The following is a 25,801-nucleotide window of genomic DNA, read 5'->3' on the forward strand; positions in this document are numbered from 1 at the left end:
CAGTTGGTCTGCGATTTTTATCGTATTCTCTATGCAATGCGCGTAACTCTCTTCTGACATGGATCTAAAAAGAAAAGGTTCTTTATTAAAACAGAATATCATCATTATGACAACCATAGAAGCCCTTCCCGGACGCCGTCACAGCCTACCGCGTGCTCCGCAGTGTCGAGGTGGACGCGGTCTTGGTCTAGCTCTTCACGGGACACGGGGAGTTCTCTAAGTACCTTCACCGGTTCAAGCTCAAGGACAACCTCTCCTGCTTCTGTTAACCGGGCGTGGACCAGACCGTGATCCACCTTGTAGCCCACTGTCTCGCGTTCGGAGGACTTCGTTATGATTTCGAAAGCAGATTGTTTAAAAAATAAGTGAGGATACCATTAATAGAAGAAAAACCCGACAAGCTAGTGTTCCTTGATTCTTGCAAAAAAAAAACAAATGTTTAATAAATGTAAACAAAACTGATACAGGTAGTAGCTAAAAACAATTAGAAATAATTATAAAGTAAATAAAACAAAAACAATGTAACCTGTGATAAAATGTAAAATAACCAAATTATAAAATGTGAAATAAAAGATAAGATAAAGTAAAAATAATATGATAACCAAAAGCTGTGATAGCGAGGCGAAGGAAGTGAGGCGATGAATGAACGGTAGAAAGTAAGTAAAAGAAATATAGAAATTGTAGAATGTAAGTAGAAGAAAGATCATGTGAAGTATGACAGAAGATTATGGAAATAAAACAGAAAAGAAAGTGAATCATTAAAAGATAAAAACGTCCCTGTGCCATAAATAAGATAGGAGCTCGAAATGCCCCCAATAGCCCAATAGCCGATTGTCTCTTTCCAAAGGTCGATGTACAATATTTATCGCCGGGTACTGTAAGGCTTTTTTTTTTAAAAAAAGCTTCGTTTATTATCACAGCTCAAACGACGAAGATATTACTCCTATACGATTTTGTCACCGTGAAATATTCAATACCTAGTGTCATTTACCGCTTCAACGAGCAGAGCGCTGATGTGGTCAACCTTTTTATATAATCTAAGGTCATGGACACCTCAGTTGCCACGGATCGAGCCGTCTTCCCTCACTTGTTGGTTTAAAGGCTTTAAAAGTGTTAATGTATAGTATATTTCTCGCTAAAAGACTTGCACATACCTATTTCCAATCAATCTATCACTTATATGTTACATTTATTTTTTTTCATTTTAGGAGCAATACGTCATTGACAGCGGTGCATTGAAAAGGGGAATTCCAAAGAAATATAATTCTTCATTTACATCTTAAATTTAATTCGAATATGATGGCGGGTGGGTGGCGTCATCTAGTACAAGAGGATAAAACGTTCCTTCCGAAAGTGGACTAGATTGACACTGACGACCGGAAGTTTCTATTCCAGTGTAACGTCAGAATGACAGTGCAGCGATGTTGATTTTGACAGTTTAAGATTTAAACCGAAATCTGATTTAATCCGCGTTAATTTAAATTGTTTTATGTAATTCATTATCGGAATTTAATTAAAGCTTTGTAAGTGTGAAATCTAAGCTTTTATTTCGGAGGTAACGTTTAATCACGCCCGAATTAACTGTACAAGATGGATGATTTTGACGGTGGATCCAAGACGGATCCCAACCGCCGACAAATACATTTAATTAAGATAAGGACGAATATTTAATGGAATCAGGCGTTACCTTGCGGAAGTCCATCCTAAGTAAGAAAAGGACCAATATTTAGCCACTTCCGCACATGCAGTGGTTGTCTTGCAACAAAGTGCACCGCCCGCCAGCCCGCTGATAAATGCGTATGCGGCAAACAATGAGAATTATACAACTGCCACCGCCAAACCACTCAACACGTGTTTCACCCCTCGGGGCATCTTCAGAAGTTATGTTACACCGATTAGTGCCAAACACAGAATGAGCGAAGTCCGTCGCCGCTTGTTATTTACTTGGGGGAGGAGGTGGCATATAAATGGCTAAATATTGGTCCTTTTCATACTAAGGACGAATATATAGCTACTTCCGCCATTTAAACATTTATTCGGAAGCACGAATAATCCTTCAAAGAGGCTCAGTTCTCCCTTCCCTTTGTATTATAATACAGTACTTACTCCATAGGTATTCTTGTAGGATCTAGCTGATAAGAAATGTTTGAAGATTCTCTATTTAAATATTTCACGTGACATTCCAATTGTAATGTTTCGTCTTTGTTATGTATCTCTCGTTCCAGTCTGCATAATACATTCTGCAATTCTTTTATCTTCTCCCATCCCATGTGACAGACGTCAGTTAACACCCGCTTACTGTTTTCTATTAAGTGGAGTTCCTAGAATATAAAAAATACAATTTTGGCTTAACATAGTTTTCTGAAATCTAACTGCTGCTCAAACGGCATTTGCAAGTTCAGCTTGTTTGAGGTGGCAGGGCGTAGAGAACGCCTAGCATAGACCTCTTTTGAAATAGCATTGCTCAAGTGCTCTCGTGGCAACCTTGACTCAGGCTGCCACATGCCACTATTGTACCAGATTGGGAGACAGCTGTGCTCTTAGATCATTTCGGTGATGGCTCCATGCACTGACTAAGCTCATGGACCCAATGATGAGCGACGACAACCTTCGCCATCATTCCTAACGTTTGCTCGCAGGGTGGTGAGGGATACTGTTAATAGGAATAAAACAGTATAGATAAGTAGGTACCAATTAAACTGCACGTAAAATAACTAGTCAATTAATAATAGGAAAATAGACTGAAAAAAGAATAAGAAAAGTGTAGTAATGTATAAAAAAGTCAAATCCAAAAAAAGAAAACTGTGATATAAAAAATTGGATAAGTAATAAAATAAAGAATAAAAGAAATGTACCTAGCCACCTAAGAGTAATAAGATGATGGAAGGAAGGCGATGAAAGCAAGAAGGAATGAAAGAACAAAAAAAATGCAAGATGTTGTAAAGGATAAAAGGTAAGAACAAATGAAATTGAGATGTATGAAAGTGAGTGAAGAATAAAGATAAAATAATTGAAAAACTCATTTTGTAAGGATTTAATTTAGGAAAAATTAATTTGTCCTTAATCCCAAAAAATGGAGTACGAGAGGCCCCAATAACGGGGGCCATTAAAAAAAAAGTTCATGGTTCCGACAAGAAGATCTCGACTTGGGATATCATTCGTCAATACTACCCGCTTAGCATTTTGACACAAGTGCGCCTGAGAGGATCGAATGTCAGTTTGACAGGCTGCTATTTCTTGGTTAATATCACTACTGCCAATTCGGAAAAGGTTAGCTTTGAAAGAAGTGGCGGAAAAAACTCCAACAACGCTTCTATCAAGTATGATATGTGTTTGCGTTCCCCGATATACAATTCTTCGCTTCCGACGAGACTGGTTGGTTATTAAATGGCGACGAAGGCAGTGTGCTGTGTACGTGGCTTTTAGTCGTCGCGTCATATAAAAACTTGAGTAAATGTCACGGTCTCAGTAAAACGTAGTTAACTAATTAACACTTGTAAGACGCATGGTATTTTATTATTGTCAATAATGTGGATCCCAGATGTGGGCATTCATGTGGGCCGATGAGACAGCTCTTTACCTACACCGGACAGTCAGTCAGATTTTACGACCATGCATCACAATACAGTTAGTGTCACATATAAAATAGCTATATTGCCTTGGTTATAGATTCGTATAAATTAATCTGTGAAAATACTACACACTTTATTTAAATAAATGAATATATTCAGAAAACTCAATTGTAATACAATTCAAAGAATTATTAGAATTTTTTACAGAATCTGTAGCTAATTGAATATTCAAGGGTAGCAGATATTTTTCTTAACAGATTGTAATTTATGCATATTATATAATTTTGTTTACTGGCAATGTTTTGTAAAGAAACGGTTAAATAATGGAAACTTAATTTAAGAGAAAACTTTGTTAGAAAGAAATGAGTTTTTATTTGGTTCTCGAATACTATATTTTAACACGCCGAGATACCATTAAAGAACGTGATGTACAATTTTAAACATGTATATACCTTTCTCAACTCCTCTTCTAATTGATCTCTTGTCAATTCTTGAGGCACTCTCTGGTCTCTATTAGAGAGACATTGAGACACGACCATTAATGGCACCTGTAGTGATTCTAAGAGTAGCTCAGTAGCATTCTTTTCTTCTTTTAACTTTCTTATTTCATCTCTCACACATTCTCTTGTAAATCTTTGTTTTTCTCGCCATGATTGAACTTCGAAAATTCTGAAAAACACTATTTATTTTCAATTTATTTTAAGGTACTAAATCAAAAAGAGGAAACTTGAGTGTTATATATACAAAATAAAAGCAGATAATTTAGCAGGGCATTTATATTAAAAATACAATTAACTAGTTTATACCGGTCTCTCAATAGTTCGTTGTTAGTATAGTTGTCCCAATAAGTAGTAACAGAAGCTTCATTGCGGAGTTGATTTGCCCTCTGCCTTAATTCGTACGATTCAAACCTACGCAATCTAGCCTCGTTTTGAAGTCGTTGAATATTATGTGTCCAATCAAGAACACTAAGATGTGAATGAGGCTTTTCAAAAACGGGAATGGATGAATCCATTATATTTAAATATTAATTTATACTAGCTCTAAATTGTAATCCACTTTCAGTGATTGTTAATATGTTTGATCAATACGGCGCTTCAAAGAGAAAGTAATATCATCAGTGTAATTAAATATTAATAAAATAATAACTTAAAAATAATTTCAAGATTTATTTATTTTAGACATTCAGAAAGTAGTAATACATATTAGAACGTATTTATATTAATTACATACATTAATACATAACTAATATTTTATTACAAGCAATTATAACAAATATATTAAATAATTAAATATGCTTACCAGACTTACTATCATAAATATGTTTTTGTCGGTTTAAAAAAATAATTTTAAAAATAATTGATACTAATTATGACACGTCGCACTTATTGTTGCGGGCAACACTAAACGGTACAAAATATGGCGTCTTGTTAGTAGCTTGGAGTTTGTTTTATTCAGAAGCTTTGCCAAAATAGTACCGTTAAATAGGTTAAATATTAGTTAAATTATACTTTATTCCATAATATATTAAGAATTGTTCTTTCGTTCATTTCTAATACCTATTTAAAATGTAAGTATCGGAAAACTTAATTATGTATTTATAATGAAAGTGTCCTTATGAGTATTATTTTATTAGGTACGACGATAGACGTGGTGGACGAGGCGGAGGCCGCGGTATGAGTCGCGGAGGTCGAGGTGGAAGAGGAGGCACCCGTGGGGGGCGGTCAAGTGATAGATCTGAGGATAGGGGAAGCCGGTTTGGATCTGGTTTCCGAGGAAGGGACAGTGGTAGAGGCGGCAGGGGCTTCGGTAACCGGGGCGGTGGTGGACGCGACGACTTCAGAAGTTTCAAAAACGATCAGCCTGGCGGCAATTTGAGGAAAATACGCTGGGAATCAATTACCCTTACTCCATTCCAAAAGAACTTTTACGTGCCTCACCCCAATGTCCAAAGACGCACTCCCGCTGAGATCGAGGCGTATCGTAGCGAGAACCAGATCACTGTCAAAGGTAGAGATGTACCAGCTCCTAGTATGTATTTTGAAGAGGGCGGATTCCCTGATTACGCAATGAAGGAAATTTTAAAGCAAGGGTTCCCTCACCCCACTCCTATTCAGGCACAGGGCTGGCCAATTGCTTTGTCTGGAAGAGACTTGGTGGGGATAGCTCAGACAGGGTCAGGGAAAACGTTGGCCTATATATTGCCAGCAATTGTGCATATCATCAATCAACCTAGACTGTTACGGGATGAAGGGCCCATCGTCCTTGTCTTAGCTCCGACCAGGGAATTAGCTCAGCAGATTCAACAGGTAATATTCTAATATAATTCATTATATATTAGCGGAGTTTGAATATTTGGATGCATATATACTAAGAGTTATTTTATTTTTAATTCACATAAACATATGCAAGTATATTTTGGTTAATCTTAAAATTAAAGCATGTTTCACCAATCCATTGAAATCAGAATATAAAGGGCCCCTAAAGCTTCCCAAGTCCTGGATCTTCACTATTTTTAAAGAGGGGTACTTATGTATTAACACCACCAGTGCTACAGATTTGGATGTTTTTATGTCTTGCTAAACATGAAGTGTTTAACATATAGCTTCTAAGCTTATATTCCAACATTTTTTGTTCCGTGACCCACTAAAACCTTTCTAAAATTCTTATAAACCCCCATGAAACATATATAATTTTTATATGAAAAGAAAAAGGTTTTCGGGTCATTTTTGAATTGTGCTCTTGTGGACCCCACATTAGGAAACACCGGTCTAATTCATTACACTTATATGTACTACTATATTCTTAAAAATAGGTCACAATGTACATGATGTATCTTAAATTATGGTTTGTGTGGTTAATTCATTAAAGTCATGTGTGGGGGAGTATTACACTTCCAAAATTATAATTATGTAGAAACTAGACAAACTTAACCTACTATTAGTGGTGTTATTGCATAAATACCAAAAGAGAATTTAGTCTGAGTACCCTCTGTGCTACCTCTATCCTATGCTCCCTAGAACCAGTGGAATCTAATCTGCAAATGTCACTTGGACCGCAGTGTAAATCATGTCAAGAAAAAATCATGACATTTGAGACAATGAGCATAACAAAAAATAAAAGAAATAGACAATAATAAAGGAATAAATACAATAATTATGCAATAGAAAGTAGGTTGAAGATTTCTTTTAGAAAAAGAGAGTTGGCTACAATAAATTAAACAGATAATTTAGTTACAAGTGTTATTGTTAATAGAACCTCGCAATATATACAGAGTGAATGGGTTTTAGATGTAAAAACTTTAAAGGTGTGAATGCATAGCTTAATTGTTAATTACTGTATGGTACACCCTTTATATAAATAAATGGTTTCAGAAATAATAAATAACATAATTGTTCTAAAGAAACCATTTTGTAAATATATATTACTACATATTAAAATTATTGTTTAGTAGAAATTATAGACCTGTAGTATTTCAAGAGAAAATAAACTAATGTAATGTATTAGGTGGACGAGAAAGTAATGTTGCTTTCTTAAGTTAAATTCACATGACTGCATTTTTAACAACCCTATTTTAACCTACTTTTAACAAATACTATTGCAGATATTGTGTAATGATATCTTAGAATTTTATAGCATCAACTCTTAATTGTGACAGTAAAAGAAAAAGGTGAAGTAAAATAGGTGATGCATGTATGATTGTGATTGAAAGAAAAGAGTATACAAGAAGGTGTAAAGAATGAAAGAAGATATAGTAAAATAACTTGTAAAAGATGACAGACGAGAATGCCTATAAAAAAATGTACTGAAAATTTTGAAACAAAAGTCCAAGTCATTGATTTAGAATAGGTTAACAAAATTAATATATAACATATATAATATGAGAGACCAGAACTTAACGTCACTTAAGTTAAATTCACACGACAACATTTTTAACAATTTTTATTTGTAATCAACAATATATTCACCTTCATTATCAACAACCTTTTGCCATATATTATACGAAATCAATGTCAGAGCAGTAAAAATCAATCAGGTTTTTCTTTAAAATATGTCGACGGAAACGACATTACTTTCTGGTTCCCCTAATATTTCATAGTGATAACATATACAGAGTGATTCAAAATAGGCAAAAGTATATCTAATTTCACAGTTAAAGCATAAAAAGTTTTGTTGACAAATAATAAGCGTTTATATGTTCACACAACTTTTAACCTAAAACAAGTAAGTTTGATTCTACCATTTGCTTTCTGGTATTTGAATTTATTTAATACAAAAATGCTTTCCGCTATAAACCAACACAAAGTATGTATGCATCTAAATATGTGATATTTTATATGATTTTAAAAATGTAAATTGTTATTTTGTTGAAAGCATTGCAAAGATTCGACTATAATTGGCTTTTAAATGAAAAAAATTCATTGAGCCTTGTGCAAGAATTTAAATTGAAATAAATGAAGCCTGGTTTTTACAATTTACATTTATATATAAATAATAATGTGTTAAGTTAGTTTTCATATAAATTAATATAACATTTGTCTTTCATCAATGCGCACAAGGCTCTCATTGCGATGAACGGGACCTCAACCAACATGACGGATCCCAACAACTGCAACATAGTAAATTCATATTTCAATATTACAGTAGAACTTAGCAGTACGGGCAGGCTATGTTCGAAAACCTAAATGTTTCACTGGATCAACCGTTTCGAGTTTTTAATTTCTCAAAATTCCAAATTTTAATTAATTTTTAGGTACGGTTTCTGAACGTAACCTTTTAGTTAGCACTATTTGGGTTTATTATATTCAGTTTGTTATATTTTTTTTGTGTAATCCTAGTTATAATTTCAGGATTCTATATTAAGAGTATCCACTTGTATTATCTCATAGTGTCCTATAAATCAATGTCAAGCAGTAAGGCATATGTGAGGCGAGATTGACCAGATGCACACGAGATATATAAGAGACAAAAGACAGTTTGAAATTTGTCTACATTCCCCATCCTGCCGCTTACATATCTGAGGAAGTGACTATCATTGCACTCGCACTTTAGTGGCTAATCAAAAATAATTTAAAAAATAAGAGTTCTCTAATAACTGGGTCATCACAATATAAACTGTTGTCATTTCATCATGTCAGTTAATAGACTTCCCCTGCAAGGCGTAGGCCTCTTGTCTTGTAGATCCACTGTGCTCATTTCGTGTCATGGTTAGCCTTACTCATGGCACCCCAACTCTTAGAGAAATCCCAGCAGGGTTATGATGACCCGGTGATCCGGGTTGGGAAGCCCTGTAGCCCCCGTACGCCGAAGTAGTTTTTGAACAGCAGTCTCGTCTTCCAGACGTGACCTGCACAGAGAACTGTAACTCTTAAAGTAAACAGATGTTGGTTAAAAAGACCAATACCAGTTAAGACCTCAGCCATCAAGGTCGGAGCAAGCATAGGTCTCCCTCAAAATCGCTACTATACACTATGTCCCCTATCCCCCATCACTATGTCCACTAGTCATCATCAGCAGGATTAGTTGTGGCATCATGAAATAAAAGAAGTCAGTTATAAAATCTACATACATTAGACTTGTGCAAAGTTAATTTTTTTTTGAAATGGCAATAGTTTTAATAATACTAGTCATAGATTTTTTAAAATTAGTTTTCTAAGGTTGGCAACAATTAGCTGCTGTCTCTCTAGATTTTGGATTGACGTTGATTTATGGGACACATCAGTAATCAAAACAATATTTGCTATGTGCATAATTTCTTTTGAGAATACAATTTTGTTCAATTCAAAACTAACAATATTTTTTAACCAGAAACCTGTGAACAGTAGGTGCTAAGAATATACTCATAATGGCAACACTATTCAATACAGATAATTAATTAAAAAATACTCGACCACCATTCCTTTAATACTAGACAGAATGATAAGATTTCAATACCAAGTTTTCGTTTATATAAAGTATATTCATATTTTTGAGACAAGGTATATGTTTCTATAATAAAATCGTTGAAGCAATTATAAATATTTTTACAAAAAATTCAAAGTATGTTAAGGCAACATTGATTAATAAAGCCTATTATTGTATTAAATATTACATAGGAGACAAAAATGCCTGGGATTAGTATGATATTAAATTTCATGTGATAAATAGACTATGTATGACATGAAAAAAAATTATGATTTTGGTATTAAATGAGTTAGTATGGAGTTTCATGCCAGGCTATTCTCAATAGAATTGACATTCTGTACCTGGCAGTGATATATAAACATATATTTAAATGTACATTGTATCAATGTCTCCGCTTTTGAAATTGCTTAGCAAAGGGTATTTGAAAAAATAAATATTAATTTCATTATATGTGAATTGGAAACTTTTCAAATAATATCTATTTCAATCTTAGTTAACAAATATATCTAAAGATCTGTACACAATAACTTAGTCAAAATTTACTTGAAGAATTTAAGCTTGAGTTAATATCAGCTCATTGGAACAGGTATCTCATATGAGAGGAAGGTCAGTGAAAGTGAATACCAATGCATTTTAAAAGAACCCCCCCCCTCTTGAAACTTCCAAATAGATAGTTTGCCTAGAGCCACTCTAGGCAACTCCTACAATAATATGGGTTAAATGAGATTGAGAAGTTGTGTCCCTTTAATAAATCATTTAATTGTAGAGTAAAGGCAGCTCAGTGGTAGAGCACTGAGATTTGTGATCAGAGGTCTTGGTTCTGATTCCTAAGATATAGTCGTATATAATTCATACTGTGTTAATTATATAGGTTTTTCACTGTTCATAAAGATATTTCCATGGACAGCAGTGTTCTCTGTGTATATATCACAAAGTGGTCACCAATCTGCTTGCCAAGTTTAGCGATTATGGTATATGTCCTCAGATATCTTTCAGGTAGGCTTTTGCTTTGCAGTCAAATAATATATAACAGTTATAGTGTGTTGTTACACCTGGGGCATGTATAATGTATTCAATCCAATGTAAACAGATTAAATATATGTTTAAAAGGGTAAAGGAACATGTCAGTTATAATTGTCAAAAAAAGGTTAGGTAGTATATGATTTCTTATAATTCAAAGGTTTAACTACTCTGTAAAAAAATTTATATGAATGTAATGTGCTTTAATAACAAGAAATTGTTTTGTGTTTAAAATATACTATTTGCACATAGCATATATTGATTCAACCATATACATTTCTTAATATATGATCTATATCGTATATTACATGCACTATGCAATTTTAAAATCTTAATTTATTTAATCTAGCTTTGTTTCATGTTACATTGCAAATATTTTGCTTATTATTTATTTTAAACAGTAGATTTTATTATCTGTTATTTATTTTTTTGTTATTAATATGTTTTGATGTTTGTAGATAGTCTCTAAGAATAAGACATAATTGACTTATGTTTCATTTCTCAGGTTGCGACAGATTTTGGTCAGAATGTTCAAGTCCGTAACACATGTATATTCGGTGGGGCCCCTAAAGGACCGCAGGGCAGGTCATTAGAGCGAGGAGTTGAAATTGTTATCGCTACACCAGGAAGATTGATAGACTTTTTGGAGAAAGGTAAGATATACTACTTACTAAACAATATGACCTTTTAGTAATAAAAATATACTCAAATATCAGGCTTGGCAATCTAGTTGGTGGGTAAGGCTATGGTTTATTTAAGCCAACTTATTAAGCATCATATTAACTTGGTGATGTAACTTATGATAAGATTCTCTTAATATTACCACCGGAGCTGGCTTATATTAGCTTAGCTGGACTAATTTATCTCACTCACTGCAAAACCGCCTCAAGACCTGTTTCGCACTGCCTTCGACCTTGATTATGTAGTTAGTCCACCTATTGGAGGGCCTGTCCTGTTAATGATTTATAATAAATTTCCAAAATCGACAAACAAAGTGTTAAATCAAACTATTTTTTTACCATAGATACAACTAATCTCCGGCGTTGTACTTACCTTGTACTGGATGAGGCGGACAGGATGTTGGACATGGGATTTGAACCTCAAATCAGGAAGATCATTGAACAAATACGTCCAGACAGACAGGTATGATTATTGTTATTTAACTTATTGATGGTAAAAGCATTTGACTTGTCGTAGTTTAATAAAAAAATGTTCAGAGCAAACACTTGCAGGGTGAATATTTACATATGTTAAAGTGGTGAATGTATAGCTCAAAAAGTCAATGGTTTTATAAATAACATGTTGACAATATCATAAGAAAGTGTTTTCAAAATTAGAATGTAGTTACTCTGATTTTGAATTTTCTTTAATATGTATTTCTTTAATATGAATGTAATATTGATAGCATTGCATATGCAAATATAATAAGCTATCAATATTACATACTAAAAATTAAAATCTTTTTGTCTTTGAAAAACGTTACGTATTTACATAATTATTAAAATAAACGTGTAATAATTTTCTATAAATAAATTGGGATTACATTTAATATTTTATTTGAAAGTTCAAATAATAATGCAATGATAACTCATAAGAAAAATAGTTTTCATAATTAGGATAATTATATATTAAAATAATTATTGTTAACTATCTATTTATAATACCAACAGACAGCTTATTATAAAATAACGCGCAAATTAGGCAAGAAATTATATTTATTTCCTAGATTACTTTGACTAATAAGCTGTCTGCAAAATGATCAGCATCTGATGTCCCTTCCAAGAAAGTCAACTAACATATGTAAAGGACAACAAATGGTCATAGCGACAGTTCTGTGTTAGGCACCGGGGGATTTGCTGTTCATCAGAGCACTAGCTCAGACTCAGAGTCCCAAAATGGACTCTTGATAAGTTAAACAATAGAATAAGACATATATATACATTTATGACTTTGAAAAGTTTCAGATTTATGAAACTTGACTATCTATGTGTGTAAACTTTGTAATGACAGAAGTTATTGACCTGTCCAATTCCAATAAAGTAAATAAATAAATGTAACATGATTATGATTGATCACCATGCAAGATGATTGGAAGTAGGTTTTTGCTGACAAATGACCTGTATTCTCCTCCGTTTATAGATTTATACAACCCGTATATAGTGAAGCTATAAATGATTATGAGTATTAGACTGGTAGATATTCTCACAAAGATTTACTACATAATGTTGTTTTTATAAGGTGCTGATGTGGTCAGCGACCTGGCCTAAAGAAGTCCAGAACCTGGCTGAAGAGTTCCTGCATGACTACATACAAATCAACATTGGCTCACTGTCCTTGTCTGCTAACCACAACATTCTGCAAATTGTCGACGTGTGCGAAGAGTGGGAGAAGAATGAGAAGTTACTCACTTTGCTCAACGAGATATCATCAGAGGAAGAAACTAAAACAATCATTTTTGCAGAGACAAAGCGGAAGGTGAGTTTTTTATCTGTATTTAATCTAATAAAACACATTATTGTTCATTTTAGACAATAATTAGTAAAGCATTCGATGTTGTTTATTGAAAATTTTTAATATTATATGTTACCTTATGATGCAACATTTATTATATATTTGACAAATATGTAATGTTGTTGTACCTAAGTAAATATAGAAAAGCTATAATTTTGAACTGATTTAAAAAATATAACAGACATTGTGCCTCCTAATGAGAGAGAAACCAAAAGATTGACGGTTTGATAAACATTAGCTGAATTAGTTTTTTTTTTTTTAATGAATTTGCAATGGCTGGATCGATTGTATGAATTTGTTATGTATGAAATATCGTTCATGTAATCGATAGCCTTTGGGGGCGAAAGGTTCTGGAGTACCACGAGTCGTTAGATATGGCGTGGGAAGACCCCACTACCTGAATGGGCAGCACAAGGCCTGTTATCATGGTGATGTTTGCCTTGCAGTGAACATCGCTCAGCTGATATGATGATATGTCTACCTTACAATAGTCACTTTACTATTTTTGCTTAAAACAAATCATTATTATAGTTGTTTTTGCACAATATCTAACATGAATTATACAAAAGGGGTTCCTTAATCACAAGAGAATATTACATCTTATGAACTCTTTAAAAGTCTCTGAAGTATGTGGTGATGTTATATATGTGAAACTAAATTAGGTGGACGATATCACAAAAACAATAAACCGCGCCGGGTGGCGTGCGCTAGCTATCCACGGTGACAAGAACCAGCAGGACCGCGACTATGTACTCGGCCAGTTCCGGATGTCCAACGGTGGGATATTAGTCGCCACCGACGTCGCCGCGAGAGGCCTCGGTAAGTCTTCCCTGCATACCACATCGGATAACTATGTGGGGTAACCACCCAGTTTGACCAATCGGTCAATTACTGTTTTTGCCCAGAAGTTGACTATCTTATGTTTGTGCCACCGAATTAATAAGTAAATTGTATGAATAATGTGGTGCATGTGGGAGCGGTGATGAAATCTACCCGCCAATGTACTCTAAAGGCATCAAACAGAAGATTCTGTACGAGACAGTTGCGAGATTTTTTGTGTCTGCCGCTATGTGAAGGTACTAAATCATCTCGAACTGTTATACCGGGGTGTTACAAAGGTCTAAGAGATGTGTCAGGGGCGTAGAGTTAGGTGACTGATGCCATTGCTCACTGATGTTGTATACAATTGTGGACTCCAACCGTGCCTTGTGGTACACCTATCTTTGTATCAAGAAACTAAAACTTCCAACTATCTGTATGTTTATACTGTACCTTTAAAAAAATTATTTGCTGGATTAAAAAAATTGGAAGTTTTAGTTTCAATTATTATTTGGAAGCAATTGAAAAAAATTATATTATTCCAGTATTCACAATTTTAAGACAATAAAATGTTTGAATGTAATTAATTTTAAATATAATATGGTAACACTGTTGTAATTGTCAAAGGTGAATATTGGAATTTCTTACAATATTGATAAAGCAATGGCCCCTGAAACCATTAGAAATGTTCCTCAGTCATCCGAGAAAATCTTGTAGAAGATGTCCTGTAATAATATATTTGTTTGAATTTTCTCCAATGTTCTTTTATACAGACAAACATTAGATATATGTATAGAATATTATAATAAGAAGGTTGAATGTATTGGTTTTTGGTGGAATTTTTTACACGGTTTCCGGATGGACTTGAAGCGAGAAATTTCCATGACTGACTTGGCATCATTACGCATTGTTTTTATTTCAGAGGCGCATGCGTGCAGAGATATGGGCTAGTCTTGCGGTGTGTTGCTGACTTCACTGTTAACTGTAAACGTCATTTTTAATGATAGCAATGAATAAATGAATCATTAATGACAGCCTAATGATCACTGTCAGCGCACACTGTATTTAACGAGCATGCTGCCTCTAAACAATGAAATTGGGATTTTTAATTTGTAAAATTTACATTGACAAAACGAGAAATTAATTATTATTTTGTTATCAAAATCCATATTTTTGGATTTTGTTGCTAGATAATTTTATAATATGCTTGGTTAATGCGTCATGAGAGATTTAACGAACAAAACTAAAGGGCCTGCCCTACGCAACCTGACAAAATATTATTAACTGAATGATATATGCGAACAAGAGGATAAAAGTCAGCACACCGTTCGACTCTTGGCCTACAACACTCCGGGACCACTGAAGGGCATAATACAGTTATTTCCAGCCGTGTCTACTTGTCTAGCCGAGTGACTGCTTCCATGAGGTAAATATATGTTCTATATATTTGTTACACATACCAGGGGCGGTCAACCTCATTGATAGTATTGCCCATTTTTTAAATTGAATTACCTACGGTATGCAAAAAAGTGTTTAAAAAGTCCAGTAATTATATTTATTGACAACATAAATACAAGGTGTTGCAAAATAAACACATTAAAATTTGATAACTAATTGATGACAGCATTTTTCAGTGATATATATATACACACATACACACACACACATATATATATGTATAACAAAAAATTAAAATGGGCTCCTGTACATATATCAAGAGCAACGAATAATCTTTCAGAGAGCCACAGGTTGGCTACCCCTGTTCTATGGTCTTGAATATTTCTTCACAAAGTTTTGTATGTTTTTGTATTATTTAATGTTATCAAAGTTAGGTATATATTTATATGGCTTATTTAAATAATGGATCATTTATGTATATATATTAACGGAAATAATTTAGGAACGAAGTATAATAAATATGAATTTAAATATTTAAACTGGATGGGTATGTACTGTTATATAGAAGAATAATATACAACTAAGTTAAATTTATTTTAATACAAGAATATGATATTTAAAATTTAAATGATGCAAGTGGGTAGTGTTTGTGTGGCTATGTTTGTAAGTTCATATTTATATGTATAACCATTTATTTACATTTATGACAGTAATACTATATGGTTTTTAATGATCTTAGTATATGTTATGAATTCTAAAGATGTCTGTTTTTAAAGACCCTTACTTCTCAGTGTAGGTATTCCGTTTGTAAGAGGTCAAAGAAAATTTATTTGGTTTCAATAGTGAAAGTTGTATATGTTGGCTTGACTTCATTAATATATATGTATATAGTTTGCATGTTTGCGATTTATATATGTTATTGAGTTTTGGGAATATGCTAGAAATGTAAGTCCAGGAGTTCCACTGGAACCAGTTGGATTTTGAAAGTGGTTTAGGAGAATAAAGTCTTTAAACCCTCTGGTTTAGACCATGCTATGGTGACTGTTTTGATGACGTAATAACCTGGTACATGTATGGCAGACGTGGAGGACGTGAAGTTCGTGATCAACTACGACTACCCCAACAACTCTGAGGACTACGTGCACCGCATCGGACGCACGGGACGCTCGCAGAACACGGGCACCGCCTACACGCTGTTCACGCCCAGCAACTCTGCCAAGGTCAGTGGTCACCCATTCCGATATTACTCATTTAACTACCCTGACCAGAGTGTCCTAGTCGGACATTGTCCAAGACTTTATTGCCACACACAAAAGAAGTCTAAGACCCTGTGAACCTGCCTAACAAAACCATGTCTCACCAGCTTTAACCTTCTAACTGCCAAGCTATTTGGCCATGACTTCCTCAGATGCCAAATGGAAATATCAAGTGTAGGCTTTCCTTATGTGAAAATTTGGGATCTTTACATTCTATGAATGAATATAACACATTATGTATATCATTATGTACTGAGACCGCCGGTACCTTCATGGCACTTAAAGGCAACAGAGTACTCGGTGTGCCATGAGGTCGCCGGCGGGTCACGTTTTTGTAACACAGAAAACACGATAGGTTTTCAAAGCCAGCTTAGAAATATGCATAAATTGTGAATTCAATACAAAAAAAGGTTTCTATATATGGGTGAACTATAACAAATATAATACCTATAAATCTATATGGCATGGGCATGGTTGTGTGTGACTTTTATTGTCATTGGTAGAACTAGATGGTGATTGATTACAGGTGTAATAATCCTTAAGTGTTGAATGAATAGTTTATTTGTCAGTGTTTTATGACTTTTAAACACACCAAAACAATATCCCAAAGCATCAATCCATAGAAATAACTAAAATACACTGAATAAAATTGTATAAATATGATAGAAAAAAATATGTATATTGATTAACTTTACCAGGTTTTTTTCTTAAGAAAATAGAGGGAGTTATGCGTATTAAATTGTTAACTTCTGTATTGTGTGAAAATCTGGTTTTAATTTGATGTTTAATTGAACTGTTTGATTGTATTCCAGGCCAAGGATCTGATGTCTGTACTGCAGGAGGCGAACCAGGTTGTGAATCCGAGGCTGTTGGAGCTCGCTCAATGCGGAATGGGCTTCAAGGGGAAATATGGTATGGGACTTTTTACTAATGAAGCTGCCTGTAGCTCAACGATCAAATTTAGTTAAATTTAAATCTATGTTAAATATAATAAATACATGTAATTATTAAAATACATTGAACAATGTTAGATCTCAATTAAAGTTTCAAGGTCACTCTGAGAATAATGGAGAGTGCTGCGAGATGGAATCTGAAATGACATCATGGCAATGTCATCACCCTAGCATGATGATGAGGGTTGATAAAACGGAACCAAATTTACTTGCCCATTTAATTTAATAAAAATTAATATGTGAAAGATTTTTTTAGAATAAATATTTTGATGATCTTATCAAATTTTTGATTGCGAGACTTTTTCAACGGAATCTAACTGAAATGTATGTTGGCAGGTCGCGGCCGGTTCCGGGAGCGCGATGACAGCGACCGCGGGCGCTCCGATAGAGGCCGGGGCCGTGGACGTGGCGGCCGCTTCTCCGACAGAGGTCACTCACTCCCCTCTCTCTCTTTCTCATATCAATTGCGACACTTAAACTAGAGTTTAGTCTTAGAAGATACCAAATAGAGTTTTATCTTGGCTTCAAGTCTTGGATGTATGGGTATGTGGACAGCATCTTCTTTTAAGCTGACAGATGCACACTGCCATGGATAGGCTTTCAAAGATATCTGTGGCGGGGATATACCATGATCGCCACGCTAGCCAGGCAGATTGGCGATCGCAGTGAGATAGTATGATGGTACACAGAGGATGCTGCTGCCCATCCTCTGGAAACTTGTCTGCGAGCAGTGATAATCCAATATAATTAATGCACGAAGTGTGAATTATATAAGATTGTATTCTGGGAATTGAACCCGTGACCTAAGATCGCAAGTCTCAGTGCTCTACTACTGGGGTACCACAGGTTTTTTATTATATAGGTATCAGCTTATATTTATACAATTACACCAATATTTGTAATAACTTCAAAGTAATTTAGCAGTTTAAACATTTCATTACATATGCAATTTGTAATTAGTGATTGCAAATACAGTTAAGCTGAAATGTTTGATTTTAATTACATTAAATGAACTTGTAACGTTATCTGTTGACATTCATTAGTATATTGGTTGAGGCGCGTACGCCATTTTTGTGACGTCACATTGTAAACGAACAGAAATGTATGTTTATTTTTTAATTGAAGATTATGAGTAAGGCTTATGTTAATATATATACGCTTCCAGGAATTCGGAATTTTTAGAGTTCTGGCAAATGTGTATTAATTAGTTAAACACGTTGGCTGCCGTGGGTGCCACCGGTGATTAACCCATTTGTTACCAGCGCCGGTTAGACGGCATCCACCTTGTAATGTGGGCTTATGTGTAGATCCCTGTTTTAATATTTATCACAACCAAATAAATTACTAACAATAATCTTTACTTCTATTTTAAATTAATATACCAGTAAAATCTTTAAATATGTAACACAAATGAGAAAATTCGAACATCAGCCTACCGCCATGCAATGTGCACACTTCGCGGCGCGCTGCTCGGTTCAGTAGTCAATTCGGCGGAACAGACTGCCGTAAGGAAAGGGTTAAAATACGTAATTTCAAAAGAATACCATTGTCCTGTAATGCTTCGAACAAATTAATGCCGTACAGGACATGTAAAAATAATGTTATTATATTAATGCAAAGAAAATATACATGATATTTGTTCCCATGCATAATAACAAATACATGTTGGCCGCCTCGGGCAAGTGACATAAAATATCCGAAGAACTTTATATAAATCACGTTGTAAATTTTTTATAAAATGGCCATTTATGGTTATAATAAAAAATATGATACCTTAGTTGAATGGAGCATGCACTGCCTTTTTTATTCAATGATTGGCCTTTAAAGCAATTTTTAGTAAAAATGTTTATAAATCTATATTTTATTGAATGTTTATATTTGTGTATTTTTGTACAAGATGTACTTAGATATAAATTCACACGTTTAAAGTTTACAGCCATAATTAATCACCCTGGTAAATTTCATAAGAGCATAGAAAACCACTCGGTTCTACAAAAATGTAATATAAAAGGTCATAGTGCCTATAAACAATCATCCTGTATATTATACGATTATGAACTTAAGGAGGTTCATTAGTTTTAATAAACACAGGTTCGAGGTGGGACGAGAACGGTTCTAGTAACTTCAACCAAGGTGCTGGCTTCAATCGGCCAGACTTCAACAAGCGGCCGGAGTTCAACCGCCCGGAGGGATACAACACCAGGCAGTCAGATGCACGGCCGAACTTCGGCAACAGAGACGGAGGCTTCCGGGGACGCGGAGCACCTAGGGGACGCGGCCGTGGAGGACAGAATTTCAATCAGAACGAGGCTACTGGATTCCAGGGTCAGAACTTCAATGTACCACCGCCTACATCATACTATAACATGTATTCACAACCACCACCTCCTCCAGCTGCGAAGTTCGGAGCTAAATAGGTTTGTAGGTATATATTAGTTCCATATTAGTTTTGTTAGTACACCCAACTCTTTTACATGGTTGATATGTCTCTTAGGAAAACCGTTTATTAAAATAAAACAAGATAAATTTGGTGGTAGACGCGGCGTGAGGAGCTATCTAATCATCGTGGAAATCTTTGGAGCGGAGGCCTGGCGGTGTGGGTGTCACAATGGCATGGTTATAATGTTAAACTATTAGTTGAACCCCATGTGTTATAAGAATAATTTAGGTGGCTTTTTGGTGACGGACCACAAAATCACAGAAAAATCATGTAAGATATCTGTGGTATGTGTATGGTTTGTGTAAAAATATAAATTTATTTGTACTGATGGACAGTGTTATTCCAAAGTCGTGTAAAAATAGAGTTGGGTGTAAATATTTAGTGAATATCAGCTTAAAGCTGCGTAATCTATTTGGTGTCAAAACTTATGGGAAGCGATTTCAAAATGTTTTAATTCACATATCTGATGATGGTTTACGATTTGGACATATGTGATGAACTAAGTGTTTTTAAAAGTAAGAAGTATTGTTACTGCTTCAATGGAACACTACAATAGTATTTCTCACTGTCTATATAATTCTCAAACTACCCTCAATGTATTATGTTTTACTTTAGTACTCTCTACAGTGTGTAGTTGTTACTATTCATTGTATTAATGGTAATAGATTAAATCCACAACAGCGGTGATGAACTGTGGGATACTGTACATGTTGCGCAATAATTATATATTGAACTGAATGGTTTTTTTTTAATGTGCAATGTACCAAATAAAATATTTGAATTAATTACTTTTGATCTATAAATTCTAACCTTTATCAACAAGGCAAAACATTTGACCTTTTTCTAAACTTATCAATGATGATATATGCTTGCCACAAAGAAACATATTTCATATATATATAATAGTATGAGGGCTTGGGGTTCCATACAAAAAGGTATGTGATATAGTCAGTGGCGGAGCTATGGTATTTGGGGCCTGGGGCAGATCAGGGCTTGGTGCCCCCCCCCCCCCTAAAGAGTCTAAATAATTTCATAATTCAGAACAGAATGTAGTTAATATTTAGTTATATTTAAAATAATAATAAATATATTTAAAATAATTATATAATACTAAATCTTAATAAAATTTATTGGGAAAAGGCTTTTTGGCCTGCAAAGTCATTAATCACATTTTCAAAATCAATAGGGTCGACTAGTTCATGTTCTATTGACATTATTGCAAGATTATTTAATCTATTTGTCATTAACACATCTTGCAAAAATGTAATAATTTATTATTTTGTCATTTAGGGCCCTTTTAACACTGTGTATATTATATTTTTGTAACTGTTTACTTTTTTATTGTTCATATTATTTAACAACTTTTTTAGCACAAAAATAGTAAAATTCGATATTCTTTTTATGTTATTTACTTGAAATTATGGTTTTCATTTTTCTTTTTACTATTCATTAATGATTTTCAACTTTGGTGCCCCCCCTGCTTGTGGTGCCTGGTGCGGCCGCCCCGCTCGCCACCCCCTAGCTACGCCACTGGATATAGTAGTCATTTAAAACATTGATTATATTTACACTGCTCCCTGAAAGTATTAATTCAGGTTGGTATATGTAAGAGATAGCAAGTTTTTGGACATTTGGAACATTTTTTATTCGCTAGTCGCAATTATAAATTTGTTAAATAGGTTTTGAATTAAAAATAAACTAATATTTTACTTTTCATTACAATTTTTTTGATGAATATTTCGTTATAGCACTTTAGTAATTTTCAAATTCTGGTTGGTTAATAGTGATATTGTTCATATATCAAGAGCCATAAATAATCCTTCAGAGCCATAGGTTGTCGACCACTGATATATTATAATATATATCAGTGGATATATATTAAATATACATCTCATTCATTGAATTGCCAAGGAAGGGTATATTTAATGGAAACAAGAAATTAATGGAACTTGTTTATTCTCTTTATTCCTACAATAATTTACACAGAATTGCATGACTGCTTCAACTATCTTTGCATAAGTCCAAAAATAATAGCTTTACCTGTTATAACTTTAAAGGTATTAAATAAAATTATATAACAGGCTATTTGACATGAATATTATAAGTTTATGCTCCAGACATCATGCAAAGATACATTGGTAAGTTAGTGAGAGGCGTGGGCTTTCTTGTCAGGGTCCACATAGTCCAGCTGTTCCTCGGGGTTGTGTGGCCAGAAGGTAGGTTTGTTGATGGGGTCGAGCGCCTGGTCTGGGAAGGCGTCGCGGAAGTCTTCCATGGTCATCTGGTCATATGGAAGCAGAGCCTTGATCTCTGCGATTTGCTTTTCATACCTGTAATGTAACATTTATTTAATACTATATACAAGATGATTGGTTCTACAACATTCCATATATCTATCTAGACTAGAGCTGATGGAAACTGGGGCGTTAATATTCTGAAATGATCATGTAACGAGAAGGGTGGAGTACAACGTCTGACCACCAGGTGGACAGACAATCTTACTGCGGTGATTGGAAGGTACTGGATATAGACAGCTTCCAACCAGTCTTATAAATATCTGAGGAAGACCTATGTTGCAGCACTGATGTCTTATAGCTGAAATGATGATGATTTGAAGTGTCAATCAACAAAGTTACCAATTGGAACAAGTTTCACAAATCTATAGTACATTTTAGCATGCTTACCAAATAAGATTCCAGTATGTCAAAAGTCTATGGCAGAGTGATAGTTGACTGTAATTTTTGTTTCTGTTTATGAATTGTTTCACTTAAACATTTTTATGAATAATATAAAAGTAGTTTTGTTATAAAACCATAGCAAAATCTCATTAGATTTTTTTTTTTAAAAAGTCATAATAAAACTGTGCAAGCCCCAAAAATAGCTTTACCTGTTGAGAATGTTTTACCCTTACATAATTTGCATAATTCTCTTACAAAAGATGGATTTATGATCTGGTTTAGTTGGTAAATTATGGGGGATGCTGTTACTATTAAGAGCTCCGGGAGCTTTTACAGCTTCATTGGAAATGAGATGACAATGAATAATAGATGTATTGTGGCTGAAATGATGATAAAATGAAATGCAGTGTCTGACCACAAAATTAGTAGCCAATTTGCATCATAAACTATATACAGAAAATACAGAAAATTTCAAAAATAAAAATTTGATTAATTTGGTTTATGGGTCATTTTAGATGACCTCTAAACCTAATATGTAAAAAATATGTTACGAATTTAATACTATTTTCTCTGAAGATGTTGATGCTGTTAGACATGATGATATTTACAGCTTTGTCAGGACCAAGTACATCAAAATTTTTACTAAAATGAATAATGTAAAATTGTTTGGAAGACATCACTTTACAAAAAGGCTGCCTATTGTTCATCCTTAATTATTAATTTTACTAGCGTTCCATAAGAATAAATAGTTAAATAACAAAAAAAAAAATGTTTTTAATCTACCATCATAGAGTCAGATGCGTGTTCTGACAAGTTCAATGTATAACTATACATGCCTGCAAGGTGGACCAGATAACTTTAAGGTCATTGGAATACTCTGGATGCACACCTATACCAACTAATCCTATTGGAGATGTATGGGGAGGAGCTTATGTCAATGAACTTCCTACAGCAGAAGTGATGATAATATTTTGAATTTTAAAGTTTTTCTCTACTCACGAAACAATGTTGGCATTGGACTCCTGTACAAATGCTTCAATAGCCTTTTTCACTTGGCTCCACTGAGCCTCCACCTGCGCTGTCTGAGTGTCTGCAGGGTAAGGGATCTTCAGGGCTTCATATTGCTTCTGGAAGTTGTCCACCATGCCAGGGATGGGCACCGTCTGCTTGTAGAGGCTCCAGTTGATCTTTGGCGGCTCCGGGGGATTGGCAAGAACTCTGCGAATATTAATTTAAACCTTTTAATGCTTTTATACAATAACATGATGTTCACACACAAATATGTTATTGTGGAGTTTGTATGTTATGGAGATATTATAAAAAAAAAAAACAATTCACTCTACCATTTAGTTTAATAAAATTTAATGTGTACTTATTTCGTCATATATGTATCTATTGTGTCTGCTTGATCAATGATGTTGGTTTTTTTGCTAATGTGATAATTTTGTTGAAACAAAACAAGTAAGTTAGTTACTTAAAGTGAACATCTGATTTTTCTTTATAGATCTTTGACCTGTGAGAAGTCCTAAGGTTTTAAATTATTTCATATGTGAAACTGGTGAAAATACTACATAATTGTTTTTATAGTTACTCAAGAAGTTTGGTATTAGTGATATATTAAGTCCCTTATTCACCACTACCACAAAAACTGATTTGAATGTATATTTAACAGGAAAAATAAACTGTCTTTCTAAACTATTGCCTATACAAGTGTCAATAAGTTGAATTTATTGCATAAATGTAATGTCTACCAGACCAAACAAACTATAAGTAGGAAGATTGTAAAAACTTTACTGAAATTTTCGGGTTTTTCATAATACATAAAAGAATAAAATAAAATAAATCTAGGATAAAAAAAACGATATTGAAATTAAGGAGTCCATATGGACAATTATTTAAGAATCTTATTAGCAAAATTGCTTTATCTTATAGTAGACTTTGTTTAGTAGGAAGTAACATGGCATGTTTCCAAAAGATCCCTATAATATTCAAATTAATAATTTCTAACAAAATGGTTTTTAAATAGACAATTATTTCATTGTAATTGCGCAATCAGTCTTATAACATAATTTTATGTCCTTCTTAATTCCCCTATCTGTTATATATCTGTATTACATATAAAATATTTTCTTATTTTGTACAGTTAAGTGCTTACATATACACAAGACAAAATATACATGTATATTAATTTAGTATATTACTTATGACTATTTTATAAGTGCAGTGATAGCCCATTGGTAATTGTTGAGACTTGCTATCATAAGAGTCAGGCTTGGTTCCTGGCATACAATCTTATATAATTCACACTGCATTATTTATATAAGATTGCTATTGATCTCAAACAAGTTTAAAGAAGATGGGCAGTAGCATACTCTGTTTACCATAACAACATACTGTGATCGCCATTCCACTTGCCAAGTGTGATGATTCTGCTGTATCCACCCATAGTAATCTCTAAGGCCTATGCCTTGCAATGGGCCTCTATGGGCTGATATCATGAACATTTCACATAAAATAGTTAGTTTCATTTCAATAAGAGACAAATATGTCTAGTAAATACTTTAAAGATTACGGAAAACCGGCAGAAACAAAAAAAAACTTCAAAATGTCTGCAAGCTAGCTAGTTGCAATGATTATAATCCTTGGTGTATTAAGATACATACTAAAGTAATAGACACGTTAATTATTATAAAAGTGTAATAATGAATAGGTGCTATGTATAAATAATCTCATAGGAATTTTAAGGGTTATAGAAAAAAAATATAATTTTTTTTTTATAAAATATCATGATTACGTTGCTAGAAAATTGTTAGTTGCAATTTAATGGTATACCCCATTGAAATATTACAAGAAAATATATTCAAAGTGTATTTTACTAGAAAATACATGACGTAAATTATGTAACATCGCTGTGCAACTAACCTGCGGAGGTAGCCGTCAGCCCTGATCTTGAAGGCTGCGAGGTTGGTCTTCTGTTCAGCAGGTACACGCTCTGCAAGCGCTGCCCAGTTTACAGAGCTCTGAGCGATTCGTTTCGCCATATTTTGCATAAATTCAATACAACTTCTACAGTCTAACGAACCTCGGATCACTTGTCACTCGTAGTCAGACAAATGACCAGTGTTACCATACATATAACTATTATCCAATAATATGATAACGTCTAAGAGATATAATAAGACTTATTTACATTTAAAAATGTAAAACATGTATAGTTAATTTTTATTTCTTACAATAATAACCGTCATAT

At 33.9% G+C, this 25,801-nt stretch overlaps 2 protein-coding genes across 2 annotated transcripts; one reads left to right on the plus strand and one right to left on the minus strand.

Annotated features, from left to right (window-relative positions):
- The first annotated feature begins 4,994 nt into the window (after window positions 1-4,994).
- On the plus strand, window positions 4,995-20,654 carry LOC137919113 (uncharacterized). The gene is made up of 10 exons (XM_068762066.1): window positions 4,995-5,142; window positions 5,209-5,881; window positions 11,002-11,149; window positions 11,521-11,639; window positions 12,735-12,971; window positions 13,670-13,826; window positions 16,305-16,444; window positions 17,293-17,392; window positions 17,770-17,862; window positions 19,525-20,654. Coding segments are annotated over exons 1-10 (1,995 nt in total). The 5' UTR covers window positions 4,995-5,140; the 3' UTR covers window positions 19,851-20,654.
- Window positions 20,655-21,812: 1,158 nt separating this feature from the next.
- Window positions 21,813-25,670, minus strand: ATPsynD (ATP synthase, subunit D). The gene is made up of 3 exons (XM_068762338.1): window positions 25,474-25,670; window positions 23,551-23,769; window positions 21,813-22,203 (listed from the first exon to the last, which is right to left on the minus strand). Exons 1-3 carry the CDS (start codon window positions 25,599-25,601, stop codon window positions 22,017-22,019), a joined length of 534 nt encoding a protein of 177 aa, XP_068618439.1. The 5' UTR covers window positions 25,602-25,670; the 3' UTR covers window positions 21,813-22,016.
- Window positions 25,671-25,801: the final 131 nt, after the last annotated feature.

The sequence above is a fragment of the Battus philenor genome, unplaced genomic scaffold, assembly GCF_028537555.1.
Source record: "Battus philenor isolate CCGP_79_NKW_IND1 unplaced genomic scaffold, ilBatPhil1.0.hap1 SCAF_16, whole genome shotgun sequence".
Classification (NCBI taxonomy): domain Eukaryota; kingdom Metazoa; phylum Arthropoda; class Insecta; order Lepidoptera; family Papilionidae; genus Battus; species Battus philenor.

What these genes read in the sequence shown, in the direction of transcription:
- LOC137919113 (XM_068762066.1), top strand. An exon ending in TAGCTCAGCAGATTCAACAG is followed by an intron (nt 5,882 to 11,001) that starts GTAATATTCTAA and finishes TTCATTTCTCAG; the next exon opens with GTTGCGACAGATTTTGGTCA. An exon ending in GGGCTTCAAGGGGAAATATG is followed by an intron (nt 17,393 to 17,769) that starts GTATGGGACTTT and finishes GTATGTTGGCAG; the next exon opens with GTCGCGGCCGGTTCCGGGAG.
- ATPsynD (XM_068762338.1), bottom strand. Translation starts at nt 25,601, where the DNA reads ATGCAAAATATGGCGAAACGAATCGCTCAGAGCTCTGTAAACTGGGCA. An exon ending in GCTGACGGCTACCTCCGCAG is followed by an intron (nt 23,770 to 25,473) that starts GTTAGTTGCACA and finishes TAATATTCGCAG; the next exon opens with AGTTCTTGCCAATCCCCCGG. An exon ending in TCCAATGCCAACATTGTTTC is followed by an intron (nt 22,204 to 23,550) that starts GTGAGTAGAGAA and finishes GTTACATTACAG; the next exon opens with GTATGAAAAGCAAATCGCAG.